This window comes from Paramisgurnus dabryanus, chromosome 22, assembly GCF_030506205.2.
Source record: "Paramisgurnus dabryanus chromosome 22, PD_genome_1.1, whole genome shotgun sequence".
NCBI lineage: Eukaryota > Metazoa > Chordata > Actinopteri > Cypriniformes > Cobitidae > Paramisgurnus > Paramisgurnus dabryanus.
The window spans coordinates 951,801-972,199 of NC_133358.1; the positions used below are offsets into that span (position 1 = coordinate 951,801).

The 20,399-nt window shown below is 35.7% G+C and overlaps 1 protein-coding gene across 2 annotated transcripts in view; it reads right to left on the reverse strand.

The window, feature by feature from the left end:
* The window catches only part of LOC135777735 (ADP-ribosyl cyclase/cyclic ADP-ribose hydrolase 1-like), an 81,384-nt gene extending 61,322 nt beyond the window's left edge, over nucleotides 1–20,062 (reverse strand). For both annotated transcript variants that reach the window (XM_065287960.2, XM_065287959.2), the window contains exon 1: nucleotides 19,195–20,062. In XM_065287960.2, coding sequence (XP_065144032.1) covers nucleotides 19,195–19,406 — 212 coding nt within the window. In that variant the 5' untranslated portion in view covers nucleotides 19,407–20,062. The remainder of the gene's footprint in view (nucleotides 1–19,194) is intronic.
* Between the last annotated feature and the right edge of the window lie 337 nt (nucleotides 20,063–20,399).

Consider the following 20,399-nt stretch of genomic DNA (forward strand, 5'->3'; position numbering starts at 1 on the left):
TCCCTTCTCTGTGTTCATTTATAAATCTAACTTCAAGATGTATATGATCTTAAACTTCTGTGAGGAAATTCATGTCTGCGTTGTTCAGTTCAGTTTAGTCTTGCAAATTATCATTTCCTTCACTTTGGTTTGGGTTTCTAATGTTAGGCTACATGATGGTCTTGTAATAATACTTGTAAACAGTTTATTTAATTTAAATTAACAGTTGAGTAACTTTTGGCCTTGAGTTAGATGTTGATTAACACTAAACCAGTCTAAAAATCAGTCCAGTTTCCCCAGCTGTAAACCTGTTGGCTGTTAAAGTCTTTTTTTTCTTATAATAAACTGACATGTTGATAACACATTCAGTTTATGTGTTTATGAGTACACTTCGGAGATTATACAGATGCTGATGTGTTTTGTTTTCATAGCATCATATGTAAGTGAATGTCTTTGATAGGGGACATAATAGTGCATTTGTATGAGCATTTAAATATTTGTAAATCAAAATACACCCGATGACAGTTAGAATTGGAAGTATTGAGTATTATTTACTGTATATTACAGTAATATATTCTGTATATGACCATATTATGGTGATCCTGGAGTCATGATGATGGGGCCCTTGAATATTGTTGCTAAGGGTATAACAAAGTGTTAATCTGGCCCTGGCTGCTGGATGCACTATCAGTAAGCGCAGGACCGCGCTGAGGCCATTTACAGTGGATTTAATAATTTTCCTCAACAAAAACATGTAGCCTAATCTTGGTGAGTAAAGGTATTTCAATGTATAACTAAATATTAATTGAGTCTTAACTACATAATTTAGACAGAGGATATTAATGGAGAGAAGTGCAAAAGCAAATCCCGCGTAGCCTTTATCTTAATTTCGTTATTGCCAAATACCCATCTTAATTCAGAATGTATTATCTTAATTTAATTTGTTAAGAAATAATTATTTTTATTGGCATGTTGGCCTATTTATAATGTATTGCATAGGCCTATTTAGAGTGAGATGTTACGATGTTACAGATGACTTCTTTTATTTCTTTGTTTTAACTTCCAAGTGGCGTGTAGCCTAGTTAGTCATAAATAAATAATGTTAAAACCTGTGTAAATTACTCATTCTTGACGAAAGCTGTATACGTGCGCACATTTAAATAATGTCGGGCTGTAAACGGGTTCAGGCTTTAAAAAAAGCTGTCAATCAAAATGTACTTTCGGGTTCAGGCCGAATTCTGTCGGGCTTCGGTCATTTCAGCTCTACACCAGTCACCAAATTGAATAAAAATAAACACTAAAACTAAAACACTAAAAAATAAATACTAAAACTAAGTCCAACCATGTTTAATGTATTAATAAATTCATTAAAAATACAGATCATGTTCTTCTTTATATACATAAAATATTTTCCTTATTTTACCATACTCTAAACATATATTTGCCTTACTGTAAACCATTAAACCTACAATCAACTTTTTCTTACTTTGTTGTAAAAGCTTTAGGCTATTTAAGACAGACTTGAATAAATAAATCACATTCTTGTGCTGTAATCACTACAAAATGTCTCCATGCACTCTGAAGATTTCATTTGGTCCGGACTAAGTAAACTCTAATCTGAGTTACTGAACACAATGTTTTTTTTTTACTGTGAACACCGTGTACAGCGCTATCTTTAGGCTTCATTAATAAAACTAAAGCGGCTGATCTCCATAGTTTCGTTTTGAAAGTGTGAAAGGTGCGCAATCCTATTTCATCAATTGCGCTGAAAATTCAGAGAACGCTCTAACATATACACGTTCAAAACACTGTGCAGCATGTTTACTAGCTAAACAAGCAGCGGACTCCCACATAACATTAGTTCGCGTCCATATAAACTCTTAATTACTCCCGCTCGCGTTTGAATGACAGCAGAGAGACTCGCCCACAGTCTCACAGACCACCCCCTCACAGTACTCAGGACAGAAGCGGTCGAAAGTGGACAAAAGAGACGGATTTAAAAACAAGGTGTAAACGTGATGTAAACTCGGGCTCACGTCACACATTTTGAATTTCAACGGTCGACCGGTGCCACTGCTGAGTGCTGACAGACACGAGAGGTACGTTTTAAAATATATATCTCTGTGTAATGTTTTATTTTGCTACAAAGTGTCTTTAAGCTCTAACACACAGAAAACTATAAGCCATGTTTTCTATAAATACGTGTAAAAAAATGTTGTTGTCTAGTTTTTGTCCGTTACACCTGTTCCATTGATTAACTGTTAGCCAAAACGCGTTTTCATCATAAAAGTAGAAAAACATAGCAATTTATTTTAATACTAAACAGCACCAACAGCATGGTCCCTTACTAGGGCTGGACCAGAAAATTCGAATATTCGAATATTCGTTCGGTGGGTTGACATTCGATTTTCAGTTTTGAGATTCGAATATATATATATATATATATAAATATTTTTCAGCGTTAATGCAGAGCTTTTGCCAAGCAGGAAGTGCGCTTCACACTCCCGTTCTGTAGGTGGCGCAGAGAGACCAACATCCATAGCCAACAGCCATCAAACTCCACCAGTAGAAGAAGAGATCGCCTCAAACGGAAAGCGCGCTTCCTGCTTTGGCATTCACGCTAATAGTGTTGTAAATAACGTTCAGTTTCTTGCAAAAACTGATTGATTTGCTTCACAAGACGTCAATATGTCACACGGAGATATGGGGGATTACTTTTGTATTGGATATATATGCTTTAGCTCTTAAAGTGTGCGGATCGGTTGACTTGCATGACGGAGCACTGGGGTTTCTGCAAAATATCTTCATTATTGTTCTGATGAAAAAAACATATTGGATGGTGTAAGTGTTATAATAAATAAACTTGATTTTGAAAGTATGCTACCGTTTTATTACAGTTTGTTGAACTTCGTTCATTTATTTTCGTTGTTTTATTTAAATAGCCTACCCTACGTTGTCAGTATAATTACTGTGCTGCTAATTTCTGATACGGGAATGTTTGTTTATTAGAAAATAGGCTACCTTATTAAAAGTATTGGTCTTGTGTTTTGTTTCACTAATGCTGTTCTCGCATGACGCATGACAGGCACGCCGCTTCCGGCTTGCGCTGTTCTATAGTATTTTTAAAGTTTATTAATTCTAGAAGTGTCACATGTCCATATTGCACGAAAAAAATGCAATACACTCCCTTGAGTTCGCAGCAACACATCCGCCACATAATAAAACTGTGGATAGACAGACACACACATACACACACACACACACAGATTCCTGCCTTTATTAAAGAGAAAAAATATGTTCAGCCCCTCCTTCCGAAGCTTCGAATATTCGATTTTATTTCTACTAGAGCTTCGAAGCTCAAAATATGGTATTCGGAACAGCCCTATCCCTTACGAAAATGAATCATGTCTTTTCTTAGTAGTATAACGTTAGTTTAATGGCGTATTGATTGCCATATTGCTTTAACAATGGTTTCTGTAACAGACAATGTTGTAGTAAAAAACGTTTTTAACTTTTATAAGGGATGCAACCGGCTGTTTTTTTGCTCCAAATATTTTTTTAGCCGGTCTGTGTTATAGACACAGAGCTGTAATATAAATGTGCTTCTGAATGGAAATGTCTTAAGAAATGACTCGATGGCATTTTATTTCCATTTTACCTCAGTATAATCCCTGATAAAGCGCTGTTTAATCCTGCACGTCTACTACTGTTTACGGTTACCCCGGTAACGATTGAATTTGCAATTCAGCGCCATCTACTGTCAAAGTAGAGTATTTATTCAGCGTCCCAGATGTGTTTGCTTTGAGATTTAATACATTATTATTTTCTTTAAATGTAGACATTCTTGGAGATGTTGCATTAAAAACCCTACAAAATGGCCAGCAAGATGGTTCAGCCTTCCTACAGTACCAAGAGCCAAAGCAAACATTTTTTAATTTTCAACCTGTAAGTATCATTTATGACACTTGTTTTTTTATCCTGTTTATGTGTGCATATTTACATTGTGAAAATTCTGTCTTAAGGTCAGAAAACAAACATAATTCAGTATTTGGAGGAGGAGGTGCGACGAAGACCCCATGTCCTGCTAGGGGATGAATTCGACTAATCACAAGCCTTTGTTATCGTGGGGAGGCATGGCCCTGGAGCAACACCAGCAGTTGACACATGCTTTAATATTCCCAAGCCTTTCACTACTGTTAGGTAGTTTCTGTAACACAAAATACATTTTGTACCATGTGATGTTTCCTGAACACACTGTCACCTGCTTAAAGGGATAGTTCCCCCAAAAATAAAAATTATGTCATAATTTTCTTCCTTTCCTGTTGTTACAAACCTGTATACATTTCTTTGTTCTGATGACCACAAAGGAAGATATTTTGAGGAATGTTTGAAACCAAACAGATCATGAGCCCCATTGACTGTCATAGTAGAAAAAAGAATACTATGAAAGTAGATGGGGCTCATGATCGGTTTGATTTCAAACATTCTTTGAAATATCTTCCTTTGTGGTCATCAAAAATAAAGACTTTTATACAGGTTTATAACAACATGAGAGGATGAAAATGATGACAAATGTGTAAACTATCCTTTTAAGCAGTTTTTGGTTGGATAAGATGGAGTAGATTTGTTCTGTTCTTATATGTTTTTGTTTATTTATAGAGATGTTCCGATACCATTTTTCTCTTCCCGATACCGATTCCGATACCTGGGCTCAGGGTATCGGCCGATACCGAGTACCGATCCGATACCTGGGTGTGTATCTGTAAAATATACAGCTATACATACCAGGGTTATTATAGTAAACGAAAACTATCACGAAAACTGAAACTATTAGTGAAAAAACATTTTTGTTAACTGAAATAAAATAAAAACGAAGGTTTCTAAAAAATACTAAAACTAAACTATAACTAAAATGTGGACCTGCAAAACTAACTAAAACTAACTAAAATTTTGGAAAACAAAACTTGCGTTTTCGTTTTTTAAATGTTATTGGATCAGCAGTTGAACACGGAGTCTTATTACCGGATCATAAGCAAATGTTCAGCAGATGTTGCTGAATCATTAATGACCAATAGGTGGCAGATGTCTATTAGAACTCCTGACCTGCACAGCAGCATCACGTGATGTGTATTATTTTTATTATTATTTATTAAGACAACCTGTCTTCTGCTGGCAAACCATTACAATAACTGAAAAAGGTTTAATTATATCAATACTGTACACGGAAGCATTTAAATGTTAAACATGGCTGAAAACGCTGACGGCGACCGCTTCCTTGGCAGTGTTAGCTGACGCTTTTTGGTTACTATGATAAAGAATGTCCGCTGAACTTATCTGAAATTGTATATGCTTTTGCGGATAATCAACAAATAATATTATATATTAATAATAAGTCAACAAATAATTGTTAGTACAACGATGTCTTCTAGTACAGAAAAGGACACTCATAGACAGAACATTAAACTTTGCATTGATTTTCAGTTGTTGTGCACAGACATACGTTTGTACAAGTAAGATGTGCTGATTCTATCTAAATTATCTGGGTTATTTTTAACCCAATGCTGGAAAAATATTGGACAAAACACATGTTAGGTTATAAATAAACATATGCTGGGTTGTTTCAATGCAATGCTGGGTTGTTTTAACTCATGTTTGGGTTAACAACAACCCTATGATTATTTATAACCAAACATGTATATTTATATATTTATATTATATATTCCCAGCTTAAATAACCTAACAGAATTTAGAATGTTGGTTGGTGTGGTATCTGTCCTGCCCTTTGATTGACAGGACTAAATAAAAAAAACTTATTTAAAAAAACCCGTATTATCTTATTTTTAACATTACCTGATTTGGCAAGGCGTATGTACACAACCATGATATTATGCTAAAGACTAAAACTATACTAAAACTAAATAAAAACTGAAAGTAATGATTTTTGAAAAATAGAAACGAAATCAAAACTATTTATGCACCACTTAAAAGAACTTAAACTAAACTGAAATAAAATAACACGTTACAAAACTAAATAAAAATAAAAACTAATATTTTTTTGAAAACTATAATAACCCTACTACAAGTCCTGTATGAATGGATATAACGGTTTTATGGTGTGCTTCAGACTTATTCTTGTATAAAACATGAACAAATACATACAGTGAACTAGGGTATTTTTATTATCTGAAAGACATTTGACAGTAATATTTATTTTTCCTAAGAGAAAACGAGCCTGGCAGTTTCCCGGTGGGCCGACGTACTTTTTGGGCCGATACATCTCATACTATCTTTGTCTTAGCAGCCCAGTTAGCGTCTTTTTTTTCTAGACAGACCGGCCCACTAACATTTAAGCAGCATTTTTTTTTAAACGACATTAAGCTGGGCCAATGACTGACCAGCACAGTCATCATCCTTTCTTTTCCTAGATAGACCGGCCCACTCACATTTAAGCAGCAGCCCACAGTTTTTTTTTTTTTAATGGCATTAAGCTGGCCCAATCACCGATTTGGTCTCTGTGCAAGCAAGCGTGCATCGTCAGTCAGTTCACGTGTCAAAATAGAGAGAGAGAGAAAAAACGCAAGGGAGGCGCAGAAAAACTGCGCGACAAAAAGAAACAGGCTCTTCAGGCAGACGCTGCAAAATGTGTTAAAAAACACAAATGTTTTCTGCGGCAGCAGGACCTTCAACTCGCGTCGCTGGTGATGATGATGATGATGGTGGGGGTGGTGGCACTGGCAGCACCAGAACGCAAAGTGTCAGTGAGGAGAGGGAGAGAGACGAGGGAGAAGTGAGTGTAGTGACTGCGGTAAGCAGAACTGCTTTCAAAACACAAGTGTAGATAGATACCCCTTGATAAAACTGAGTCAAAAACACAAAATATGGTGATAAAGCTGCAATAAAATAATTGCACTCTTTGCTCTGTGACTACGAGAGTGTATCTGATTCGTAGATTTTTCGTTGATTGTCTGTCTGTTTCAAAACGTATCATTTCTCTTCAAGCTAAATCAAACAATCCAGGAGATCTGCTTACAGAAAAATCTATGTTGTTTATTGTATAACAACACACTTGACAGATAATGTTAAAAATCTCTATTACTGTAATCACGCTAGTTTAGTTCAGTGAATGTAGTGAATACTTTCCTGTAAGTACTGTAAGTAATAATCAGTTTTCAATATTACTGTAAGCAGCACTTTTATTTTGTAGTAAGTCAGCAATCCAATGGCAAATTTTGCCAATTGCATGAAGCTTGTTTTAGGATTCATAAGTGTGGATTATACAGTTTTATTGCATTAATAAATAACACGTTCTAGAAGTGTTTGTTGTGTCAACTCTCACTCTTTTCTACCTGCTATTAATTGGGTTTAGTGCTTTTATGGAATTGAAGTTGCTATTGCTATACATATTTAAAGGCGTGCAAAGATGGGTGGTATTTGTAATTATACACTGCAAAAATTATTTACTAATATCTAAACATTCTTAAAATAAGATGCTTTTTCTTGATGAACAAAATGACCTAAGAAAATAAGTCTAGTTTTTAGACCAACATTTTTAAATTTAAGTGACTTTGTGCCAAAAACAAGCAAAAAAAATCTGCCAATGGGGTAAGCAAATTTTTCTTGCATTTAGTGTTTAAGAAAAATGTTCAAGAAATTTTTGCTTACCCCATTGGCAGATTTTTTTGCTTGTTTTATGCACAAAATCACTTAAATTTGATATTTTTGGTCTAAAAACTAGAATTATTTTCTTGGGTCATTTTGTTCATCAAGAAAAAGCATCTTGATTTTAGAAATTTTTTCAGATATTTTTACTGAAAACAAGACAAAATGCCAGGGCCGAATTTTCTTCCCAGTCCAGCCCTGCTGTACACTGAAAGGTTAATTTAGGTTTAGAATAATTTGAAAAATCTGCGGAATTCTGTGGGATGATTTTAAATGTTTTTAGAAGAAATTAGAGAATTTAAGGCTTTTTTAAAGGCTTACAATTAAAATGAATACACCAAACCAATGAGTCCTCTGAATTAAACTGGACCAACATGAACCAGATAATGTGCATGTCAAGATAGAATTATAGTTTGTAGCCTATATAAAATGACATATATTATTGTTAATATATATTATAGCAGAATAAAAAAGCTTGTGTAAACGTTCTCATTATGAATTAAGCACGTATGAAGATAATTTCATCATTTTGACAACGCAATGTAAACTTTATATTAAACATAACAAGAGCAACAAGTAAACGGATTTGAAATGATGGATGTGCTGTGCTGACTGTCGCGTCACATAGACGACAGAGACAAGTAAGATCCGTGGTAAAACTCAGTGGTTAGTTTTATTTCATCTCAAATATCAAACGTTCATGCTCTTATCATTAAAAACAATCACAGCAAACAGCACACGCAGGGTTTATGTACTTATCAATGCTGCTCACAAACGTGCGAGGCTATGTATGTGTACTTGTTGTCAATGACAGTACTGGTCAATCACAAACGCGCTCAAGCGCGGGGTATGTGTGCTTGTCAACCATGGGCATTAAATCCATCGAGTACTCCGCCAAAATCTGCGGGCGCGGATTCCGTTGAGACATGTCGATGTTTTGTTTTATTAGTCTGAAATACTAACAAACAGCAGAGATACGGCTGCATGCTTTCATTTCTTTGCCGCTCTAAGTAAAACAGTGGTTGCGTCACGCATGAGGTAACTTCCTGGTGTTTGCATTCAGAGCAGCGAAGAAGAAATGAGTTTCGCTTTGCAGCGTTAGCTATAACGGGCATAACTAGGTTTAGTAAGAAAATGGTATCGGATCGGTACATGGGTTCAAGTACTCGCCGATTCCGATGCCAGAATTTTTTGTGGTATCGGCCGCATTTCCGATACTGGTATCGGAATCGGAACAACTCTATTTATTTATGTATGTATATATGTATGTGTATATGTATTTATACATTTAAAGGAGACATATCATGCTAAATCCACTTTCTTGGCTCTTAAATGCATTTTGTTGTATATTTGTAGTGTTTATAAGTACATAAAAGTTGAAATTAGTCTCTTCAGGTGCTTTGTTGATATCTTTATATTCTGTTTTGGTCATATTTTCCAACCGGTTCTGATTTTTCTATTATCTATTACGTTTTTTGAACAATTACGTCACAGTATTTGCAGCGGAACTGCTAAATAAGGACATCGACTTCCAGCCCAACACTACGAGCAATCCGCCATTTTATATTTCTCGCTGCGATATTGTAGTCCAAGCTCAAGGATGCAGAAGTTACGAGAGCGTAAGAAATGTACTCACATCTGTGGGTAAAGTCATTTTTGTGTGCCCGAGGCACTTTAAGGATAACTACTTCACCAATCTCCGCCAGTATAAAGAAGGATTTGCCGATAGACTTCGTCTGATTGAGGGGTCAATTACTTCTTTCTTTGGAGACGACGAGCAGAGCACTTCGGTAAGCAGTTTATAACTTAAAGTAAAAAAGTAAAGTACACGGTGGTCATGGTTTAGCAGTGCTGTTTCTCACTCCGAAGGCTGCAGCCTGCGGAGATCGCTTTTGGGCATCAAGCCTGGTTTAAGTTAACTGAGCATCACATTTGCAAGTCATGAGCATATTACAACAACTTACGATTAACTAAGAATAATAGTAAACTTTATAATTGTTAATATTCTGAAATAAGACCGTCTTGATGACGTATGCAGCCTAGATATGCGACCTCCGGAGGCTGCAGCCTCACACCATTGCGATACCTCCATATGAAGACGTTGTTCTGCAGGTTCGTCGTCTTCATTTACATCTCGCTCCGTTTCCGACTCTGGCGCGAACATATAAGGCTGGATGGACAAGTCTTCCGTTGTTGACATTTTGTGAATAACGAGTAAATAAAAAGTTTCTGTGCAGCTAGATAATCGTACCTCTGCTATAAAACTACAAAAATGGCCGAACGGGGTGGAGTTTAACCGAGTGTCACCTCTGCAACCTGGAGAGGGGGCAGGGTATGACGTGCATTTAAAAAGACAGTACCAAAACGAGTTGCTCTCAGATGCACATCAGAAAAGGGGTAGAAAGGGGGCCTGTGGGGCTATAATAATGAGGAATTCAGACCCAAGCATTGCAGTTTCGCTTTACATAGACCACAAATAGATGATTTATATGTAAAAAGGACAGATTTAAAAGCATGATATGTCTGCTTTAAGTGCAGGTGCAAATGACTAAATGGAAATAAAGCATTATAAATGTATTTGTAAGTTATGTATTATTTATTTATAAAGCAAATAATAGTAATAAATAATAATAATAATAATAATAGTAATGGGGTTAAAACAGCATTGCAAAAATAACCCAACAAATTGGTTATTTCATAACCCAACTAATTGGTTAAAACTTTCAATGCATTGGGTTAAAATAACCCAACAAAGGGTCGGTGCTATAGTAACCCATCATTGGGTTATTTATTGGGTTATTTTTAACCCAACTGTTTTAAGTGAGTAGTCTCGTCTTGAAAGTAATGAAGTAGGCAATAAAAAATACTTGACCAAGAAGTTTTGGAGCTTAACATTTTTGTATTTTATAATTGCTTTTTCTTTAAGTTGGTAATTTGAAAATATTTCTGGAAATCTGAAATCTTCCAACATATTTTTCACATCTCGATTTGAATGTTAAAAATCTTAGTTCTTGGACTTGTGATGTTTTTTACTATGTGTTTTTGCTCATACTTATGCATTTTATGTACATTTATTTTTTAACTGGATTTGTATTTGTATGCTCTTATTCTGCAGGCTCCAGACCTGGAGATTGAAGTTACTAAAGGTTGATGTTTATCAAGCTTGTGACCTTATTATGTTGGCTTGACAAAGCCAACATACTGATATTGTATTTAAACAACTTCTTCTTCGTCTTCTTCTGAGACTAAAATTTCTGCGGCTAACTCGTCCGACAGCTTTCAAGCTACATCCACGAAATTTTCCACGGACATTCTGACTGGTCTAAAGAAGTGTGCTATATCTTTTTGACGGGATCCGACTTACAGAATTCCTAAAACGGGACATAAAACTTCCGAAAAGTCCCATTTACTTGTAGAAACTTGTGGGTTACCACTTTTCAAGAGGCTGGCAGGCACTGTGAGAACATACCTCACATTGGGGTGTAAGTTTCACCCCTCGGGTGTAACAGGCCCCCAAAATTCCCCATTGACTTATAACGGGGCAGGAAACATGCCCATATAAGGGAATAAAAACGTTCCAAATGGAATATCTTCGCTTTACAGTGTCATAGAGACATGGGGGTGGGCTCATTTTACTCAGGCATCCAATCAGTCTCTCAGGATCGTCCCATAGCTATTAAGCCACGCCCCTAGCAACCATTTTTGGGCACCCTAGCAACATCTCCCATAGACTGCCATTATAAAATGCCCAGATGGATATCTTTGCAGCACAGTGTCTCAGAGACATGGGGGTGGGCTCATTTTACTCAGGAATCCAATCAGTCTCTCAGGATCGTCCCATAGCTATTAAGCCACGCCCCTAGCAACCATTTTTGGGCACCCTAGCAACATCTCCCATAGACTGCCATTATAAAATGCCCAGATGGATATCTTTGCAGCACAGTGTCTCAGAGACATGGGGGTGGTCTCATTTTACTCAGGCATCCAATCAGTCTCCAAGGATTCTTATTGAGGTATTAAGCCACGCCCCTAGCAACCAAATATGAGCACCCTAGCAACATAATAAACAAAGCCTTATATCTCTGGATCCGAACATCATAGAGACATGGGGGTTGGGTCTTTGGGTCCTGTTAGCTTCATGCTAACATCATGCTAATCATGCTAGCTTCATGCTAATCATGCTAACATCATGCTAACTTCATGCTAAATCATGCTAGCTTCATGCTAAATCAGGCTAGCTTCACTTAAACATACTAACAGCTAGATAGCCTACTAAACTAAACTTCTGTCAAACCGTTTTAAACGTTCAGGCTACGCTTTGTCAAGCCAACATTGTCAACAAACTTTTCTATCTAGTTACATGGTGTTACTTTTTACATTTATTTATCTAATACACATTTGCACATCTGTAAACATACATTTTATATTTTGTGGGTCATTTTTTTTATTTAAAAAGTTGTTGTATATTAGTTTCTGTTATTACATTTTATGCACTCCAACTGTAAATGTTTTGTTTTAATTGCAACTTTATTGTTTTAAAGTTTAAACAATTTAATTAATATGGGTTTTTGTTAGTATTTATGTTATTCTTATATTTTTTGGCTATTTATTTGTTCCTTTCTATTATCCTTCCATTTATTTGCCAGATGACATTCTATTTATTTTGTCCTGGAATCTCACTTTGATTATTTTCTGTGTTTTTTAATGATACATTTCTGTCACAGTCCCAGTTTGTTGCTGCTTGTTTCTCCATGTTTCCCAGATCATCATCCATTTGGACTTCATTTCCCATAATTCTCTTCATTCCCTCACCTGAACAGTGTTTGTTATTATTCTCACCTGACAGTCATCCCCCTCATCACTCCATTGTCTAAATACCCTGCTGTTCCCTTTGTCTAGGTCAGTTCTTGTTTATAGTGATGTGTTGTGCGTTTTGCTGTTTACCATTAATTAAAGATTATCATTTTGGATTCATCATGATCTCCATCTTCTCCTTTATTCTCCACCACACCAACTGTATCAATTTCACAGAATATTATTATATATTGGTTGAGTTACAGCTACTACCTGGGGCTTCTGAATAAGTTGTGGGTGAGTCTCAAAACGTTCTGGGAACTTTACTAGGCAATGTCCTTAACACCAGTGGGGTCGTTCTAAGAACGTTCTGGGAATATCCAATTTCTACATCAAATATGGTCCCCGTAACATTTCCAGAACGTCCTGAATGTTCCTTGAATGTCTGCCAAATAACGTCCTCCAACCTTTTAAAGAACTCCACAACATGTCCGTTTTGGAATGTTCTGGGAATGTAACTAGACAACTTTCTTAACAAAAGCAGGGGGTTTCTGAGAACGTTATGGGAAAGTAAAATTTCTACCTAAAATATGATTCTCTTAACCATTCCCGAGACGTTCTGAATGTTTTTTGGAGGTCTGCCAAATAACGTCTTCCAATCCTTTAAAGAACTCCACAACACGTCCGTCTCTGAACGTTCTGGGAACTTTACTGGGCAACATCCTTAACACCAGCAGAACGCTATGCAAACGTAAAATTCTAGGGGGGAAGTGCTCTGTGTTGTTATTTCACATTTGTTATTTGCTTTTTTAGAATTTCATATGTGCAGAATGTTTTTGTTTATTTTGGTTTATAATTTAATTTAATGTTTATACATTTGTTAACATTTGAATATTTTATGAAGAAGTACACTGCGCTATACGGTTACTAAAAACAGTATCTAAATGCAGTTCTAAATGCTCCTGTTGTCAGCTGCGCTTCTCTCTGTCTCACGTTCACGCGCTCTTGCATCTGTTCGAAGTCTAAACATAAAATAAAGTAGCCTAGTAATCCTTACGTATTAGTTCAGTTTTATTCGTTTCATGTGAGCTGAGGTAAACTATCCTTTTTGTTTAAAATATAACCCGCTGCATCTTGGCGGCTTTCTCTCACTCTTGTGCACGTGCAGAGAGCTGCTCTGTCCGAAGTCAGATCACTAGGTAGTAATCCTGTTTATGATATGCATTTCAAGGAGTTGTAGCAATACATCCCTCGTGTTTTAAATATAAATCTCTGAGAGTTTTTTCCCCCGCTTGGCAAGCCGAGTGGACGTAAAATGGGGGCGTGGCAGCATCGACGATCCCATTTTTTTATTCAAAGTTCGAGGGTGTGACTTAATTTCCATCGATTTCGATTTAAAATCGAAATCGTGACATCCTTAATTCATTAATATGAATGTAGTAATGTACAGTATCGAATCGTTAACATAACATTCGAATCGAGGAACCCATGAAGATTCACACCTTTATAAAATACCTTTAACCAAATTTACATAGAACTCCTACAAATACTGGAAATGAAAATACTATTTATAATACAGTGGGGAACCTTCAGGGCCTTCTACGCCTTCAGAGAAGGCCTAAAAAAATTAATAAAAAGATTTTTTATAATAATAATACAAATAAATAATATAGTATTCAATAAAAATATGTTTTTACATTTTAAAATTTCTATTTAATTCAATTTAATACAATACATGTAATATATTTTCTCTCATCTGTTCTAACGTTAAGCTTACTGTCAGGTTCATGTCATGAAAACATCTAATCCAATCAGAATCGTCTGTCTCTATTAAGGCCCGGTTATCTGGCTCATTCATTGGTTAGGACTTCATGAATCCCAGGGAAGGCCAAGCTATGTGTTTTGGTGTGGAGAGTGACGGGCAAATCGACCAATCACGTTTTGATTTCAAGGGGGGGTAAAAAACAAAACATTGTAAGCCTTCATGAAGTCCTAAGCATGCAACAAACTGGATGCGAGCAGCCGTTGAACGCCAAAGACGAAGATCATAGACCGTTAATATTAATACAGTCTAGTGCCCCGAATCTCTGCGGTGAGAGTGGTTGAGGTAAATGGCGGAAAACGTGATTGACGTTGTGGTTAGCTTGATAGGGCTGAGGTAAAAACCAGAGTCGTATAATAATAGAGTTACGACACTCACATAGACGTCCGTTGTAAGAATGGAATGCGGAAGTAACAGCGTTTCATGTAGTGACCGGTAGTGACGCATAGTTCCAAACGCAGCACTGAAGCCCATTCATTTCAATGGCACCTGCTGGTAAATCGATGAAATTACCGTTTCTCTTTACATTTTCGGACATTTCATTAATATAGTCAACGGTGATATTTTATGAACTCTGCTGTAGGTAATGATTATCGTTAATAATAACTAGTAAAAATTTTATATTTTTTGAGTTGTGTATAATGTGTGAATAATGTAGATTTAATGGTTTAATATTTTATTACTGGTGGCCATCTACTTTATACTTATCTTTTTTTATATATTACGAGTAACACTAGGGGGCAACAGCAACAAGCTAAATGCCTTATAAGAAAGTCACACTGCTTCACAATGCTGCTATGTGTTTCATTGTGTTTGGTAAGTAATACGAGTGATGTATCCTCGAAAATCATGTATGATTATATTAACATTTAATGTGAATTTAAAATATGAATTTAGTGTGTTTCTGTTATGCTTCACTGTTACAAATAACCGCGTTGGCGATCTTTTTTGTGATTTTAATATAGTAAAAGTGTAGGAATTATGTTTTTAGCAGATTGATAGCCATTTATATAGCCATATTTTGCTACAAAAATAAAAGATAAACTGTGTTGCTGTAGTTGGTATAGATAACAGTTATATTTGGGTCACAATTAACTGTTTATCTTTATTAACTGATTTACTGTATTTCCATCACTCCCTAGTAAAAAAAAACGTTATAAACACAGTAAGTATAGTGATCAATTCCCATTACAAGCTAATATTTACCTAAAATAGCTGAAAACCTATGCAAACAGATTGACAGCCCTGCTTGGTTTGGAACTGTAGAACGTTACATGAATCACGTGACCGCGCGGCGGCGAGATCAAAGCGTTTCGTAACTCTGTTATTGTACGACTCTGGTAAAAACGAAATAACTTAAGCGCGTACTCGTGAAGAGCACAGCCGGGAGAAGCGCGTGCAAAGGAGACTGTGCATATGACGCGAACACGAGTAAAATAAAGGGTTTAATTATACTTTTACTTCCTGACAGTTTCACTTGTTACCTGAGGATAGTAATGACTGACAGACGACGCCGAATTACATACAATATAATTTCCTAACAAAATCTGAGAGAATGCGAAAACATTCAAATATTTTTTTCCCCGCTATACTCAATGGGCAGGGCGGAGATACATTTTGGCAGCCCTCGGGGCTCGGGCTAGAGATTTTGCGAGCCCTGGATATTTTATAACAACAGTTATAAGCCACAAGGAGGTGCACTGAGAACGCAGGGTGCTATATTTCCCCTTATGAAAAAGGCTAACAAGGTATCCTACAGCTAAATATATATTTCCAAAAAATAAAAAATAATTTAAAGAACATAATTTAAGCTTGTTAAATGCAAATTTACAGAGCCCCTGACTGTCATTACAGAGCAGCAGAGTCTGCATTTGTGTTTATCAGTTAGATTAAAGTAATTTTAAACTTTAAAACTGCATTTAAAGGCAGACAATGCCCATTCTGTAATTTAACTTTGCGTGCTCAGAATTTTTACACGTTCACTGTATGATTTAACGAAATACGAATAGCCTAGTATTATGGATGGAGAGGCATTTGCACTTCATTGCATATTTTGAAGGCCCAGCTGAAGTACCCACGGTTCCCCACTGTTATAATATATATAGCCTATACAAAATATGTATACAAGTACATATGCTTCTTATAAATAAACTATTAAGAGCAAATTAATGTGCCTCATTTTAACAATGGAGTGTTTTTAATTGCACCAAGTTCCTGATACAATTTTCTTTGTTTAGTGTGCTTGTTTTGATAAGAGGAAAAAATATACATTTTGCACTTGGAGCCATGTTGATGGTCCCATATATCTGGCAGTGAACTACATAGGGCCATATTAATGTAGATACCAAAAGACAAGTATGCTAAAAAGCAGAATCTAAAAGGATATTAAAATAACATGAATATCTCTCAAGTTACAAGCATGCAAACTTTGGATAAAAGTGCTTTATCTCAGATTTAAATTGTCACCATTAGCATGTAATAAAGCAAAGATTGCTAAAGTCAACATACCAGTCTTTTTGACCATACCAGTTATAAGTGCATTACTCAGTAAATATTCATCGATTCCTTTTTATTTTTTGCCTTTCTTCATCATTTAAGTATTAATCATCAAAATAAAAATTTGACCAAGGAAAATTTCTAAAATATGGTTGAATTGACAAGGAATGGCTAAATATATAGTTTGGAATTGGGGTATTACTTATTGCATTATTCTATTACTAACAAAATTGAATACATCGATGTACTCCATCATAGACTATTTTCATAGTACAGCTTGGAATGGAGTACTATTAGGCCTTCATTTTTTAAATAAGAAAAAAATTTATAACCCCATGTAACTTTAAAAAAACCCATCCTAAACTATATTTAAAACTGTCTTGCTTTGATCCAAAGCAGCTTCACATGAAATAAACAAAGCAAACACAGAAAAGCAGACAATAATAAACAATTGTTAAAAGTGCTATATAAATAAAATTGAATTGAATGTCTAAAGACCTTGTAAAACTGGATTTTGCATAATATGTGACCTTTATATCTTCCTTACGCCTACAGACTATGCAATAAAAAGTTATAGTTCTGCATCACGGTAAAGATGCAGTCAAACTTGTTTTTTAAAGCTTTTGGTTAAAAGAACTTGTGACAGGAAGAGAGGCAACACAAATCAACCTAACTCCTTTTGAATAATAGAGACAGATGCCTTGTCACAGCACATAAAGAGACACACTCCCTGCATCCCACTTCAAATACAATCAGTTCTAAATAGTAATCAAAATTTGATTTAGTGAGTTATGTCTCAACACTGCTAATGCACACAAATGTCCGTACTTTCCTTGTAACCAGTATATTTCATTACATTATTGTACATACGTACGCTGGCAAGAAAAAAGTATGTGAACCTTTTGGAATTTCACGGGTTATTGAATAAATTTGACATAAAATGTATTCTGATCTTCAAATAAGTCATGGGTATTGATAAAACATGCGTCTAAAAATAATAACACAAAAATCTCTGATCTTTCATGTCTTTATTGAGAATAACCAAAAAATCTCATAGTGCTTGTGGAAAAGTATGTGAACTCTTGAGTTAATGACCTCAAAAAAGCTAATTGCAGTCAGGTTTTTAGCACACCTGAAGTCTTGTTAAGATAAAACATTTGGAGGTGTGGACTAAGAGACTTATTATTGTAATTTAGAATTATTTTTACAATACATCCCTTATCCCAACATTCAAACCCCTAACAGCTGAGGGAAAGAAAAGATTATGTGAAGATGAAAAGTAAATAATAAATAGCATAAATAATATTTTTAATAAATAGTAAACTTGACCCATCTTAACATATCTAAATACAATGTTATACTTATCCATCTTTGCAGGAATATATCCATCTTCATTAGTACGCATGCAGTCAATTTTCCATTATATAGACCTTTTGAAACAAACCTTGAGGTTCTTCTAACTTCCAATGCACTGTCAGACAGTTTTGATTTCTAAGGGTTCACTTGCTTTTCCACTGCTAGTTTGAATGTTGAATGAGTGTGTTCAATAAAAATGTATTCATAAAATTCAGACAAATGGTTCACATACTTTTTTTTGCAACTGTATAACAAATCAAAAAGCATTAGACATACCCAGGTGAAAAAGTAAAGGTGACTTAGTAAATGTACTATTTTCATGCACTACTTTTGTACTTAATATGCAAGAAATTGTCTTTATAACTTAAAAACATTTAGCCTAAGTAGTATGCTCAACTGTGCTTTGTTTAAGATACCTTTTACATGCACTAAAACTCAGTTTAAGCATTACTGCTATTTAATATAATTTTTCAGGTCCAAATACTACTGAAGTAGAACTGTACTTTTACTATTTGTAGTGTATACCCTTTACACTATTACTTAGCATAAAATAACAATGTTCTAAAACGTATTTGCTGGTATTTTATTATATTTTTGTGCATTCAAGTAACCTAATGTTTACTCATGATCCAACCCTATATCACGAAATTACGTGACTATTTCACGCATGGACCAGCGTGAAAATGTCACGCTTTGGCGCGTTTGAGCGTGAGCATGTCACGCTTTTCTGTTTGTGTCACTGTCACGTATTGGTTACTCAACTTTTTTGTCCTATTTTCAAACCATTGTCGCTTCGGTTTAGGGTTAGATTTGGTGCTTGTGTTATATGTCACTTTAAGTATTGGTTTATAAAAAAAAACCAGATGTCACCTGACGTTGGGGTTAGAGTTTGTTTAGGTAAGGATGTCATTTTATGTAAATCTAACCCTAAACCGAAGCGACAATGGTAAGAAATTAGGACAAAAAAGTTGAGTAACCAATACGTGACAGTGACACAAACAGAACTCCATGTGTGTTTTACAGAATACAGAAATTACTTCTTAGTTTTGTACTGGATAAATCACTTTCTATATGGATGCATTTCTCACCTTAAGGCAGATGGGTTGCTGTTCACGTAGCTCTGGCATCGGCTCAAAACGGTTTCCTTCAGACCATTATTTCCTTCAGGTTCACTTTTAATCGTACACACTAAGACAACTGCAAGGATAATTGCAAGCACAAGAACCGTAGCTGTCCCGGCAAGAATATAAGGTTTTCTTTTCGATTTTACATTTGAATTCATCACGTCCTGATACTCCATGTTTCACCAGCGCGAGTGTTGTAACGCACACTAATGTTAGCTTCTGTTGTGCACCCTTGACGTCATAAAACAGGGGGTCTGCGGTAATAAAACACGCTGTCAGCAGTGATTCTTTCGCTAAAATACGACTGAATAAAGAATAAAGAGGCGAGAGATGGTATTGTAAAATCCTGATGATTTAAATTAAAAGGACGAAATTGCAAAGATACAAACAGTCATCTGCAAAGGGGGAACTTAAGTGAATACCAGTGTGATTCAGGATCTAAAAAAAAAATAATAATAAATACACATGAGAGATGAAAACAACAGTTCACCATCTGGTAGAAGAAAGTGGATAAGATGGCAATGACGAAAAAAGAATGGTATTTATATTACTGTAACTCATCGGCAAAGACGCGCTTGACATTTACAACTGCTTCTGTTAATATCAGCAGACGAGTTTAAATGAAATACAAATGGACAGATTTAAACAGAACGTTACGTCTGAAAGATAGATATCCTTCTTTTGCAATCAAAAATCTGAATAAAACCTTGCACAATCAACTTAACAAAATTAAACCACTACAAGTAAAAACAAAAAAGATCTGACCAGAATCGAACTATTATTAATGCACGTTAAGTGTCCAGCAGCCCCCACAAACCTAGAACGAGTCCAGCATTAGTTAACAACTGTGGCAAAGTTAAGCACTATGCTGCAACATAAAAAGAGAAACTAAAGCACGCCCCACACGGTGCAGAGATACTTTTCGTGGACTCAGTACATGCTGCATGAGTTAAGATGAATAGACTGCACCATTAACATTGAATGGATATGTCATTTACAATGGACACAGGTGCCCGACTGAACATGTGAAAAAGATTTTGCTTTCTTTTCGAGTCGTTTGCAAAGACCTTTACTTTGTATAGCCTGCTATGTTTATTTAGAATTTTGGAATTTAGGTTGGTGCATGACATCCTCCACTTTGAACATACTCCCCTAAAGCCCCCGTGCAT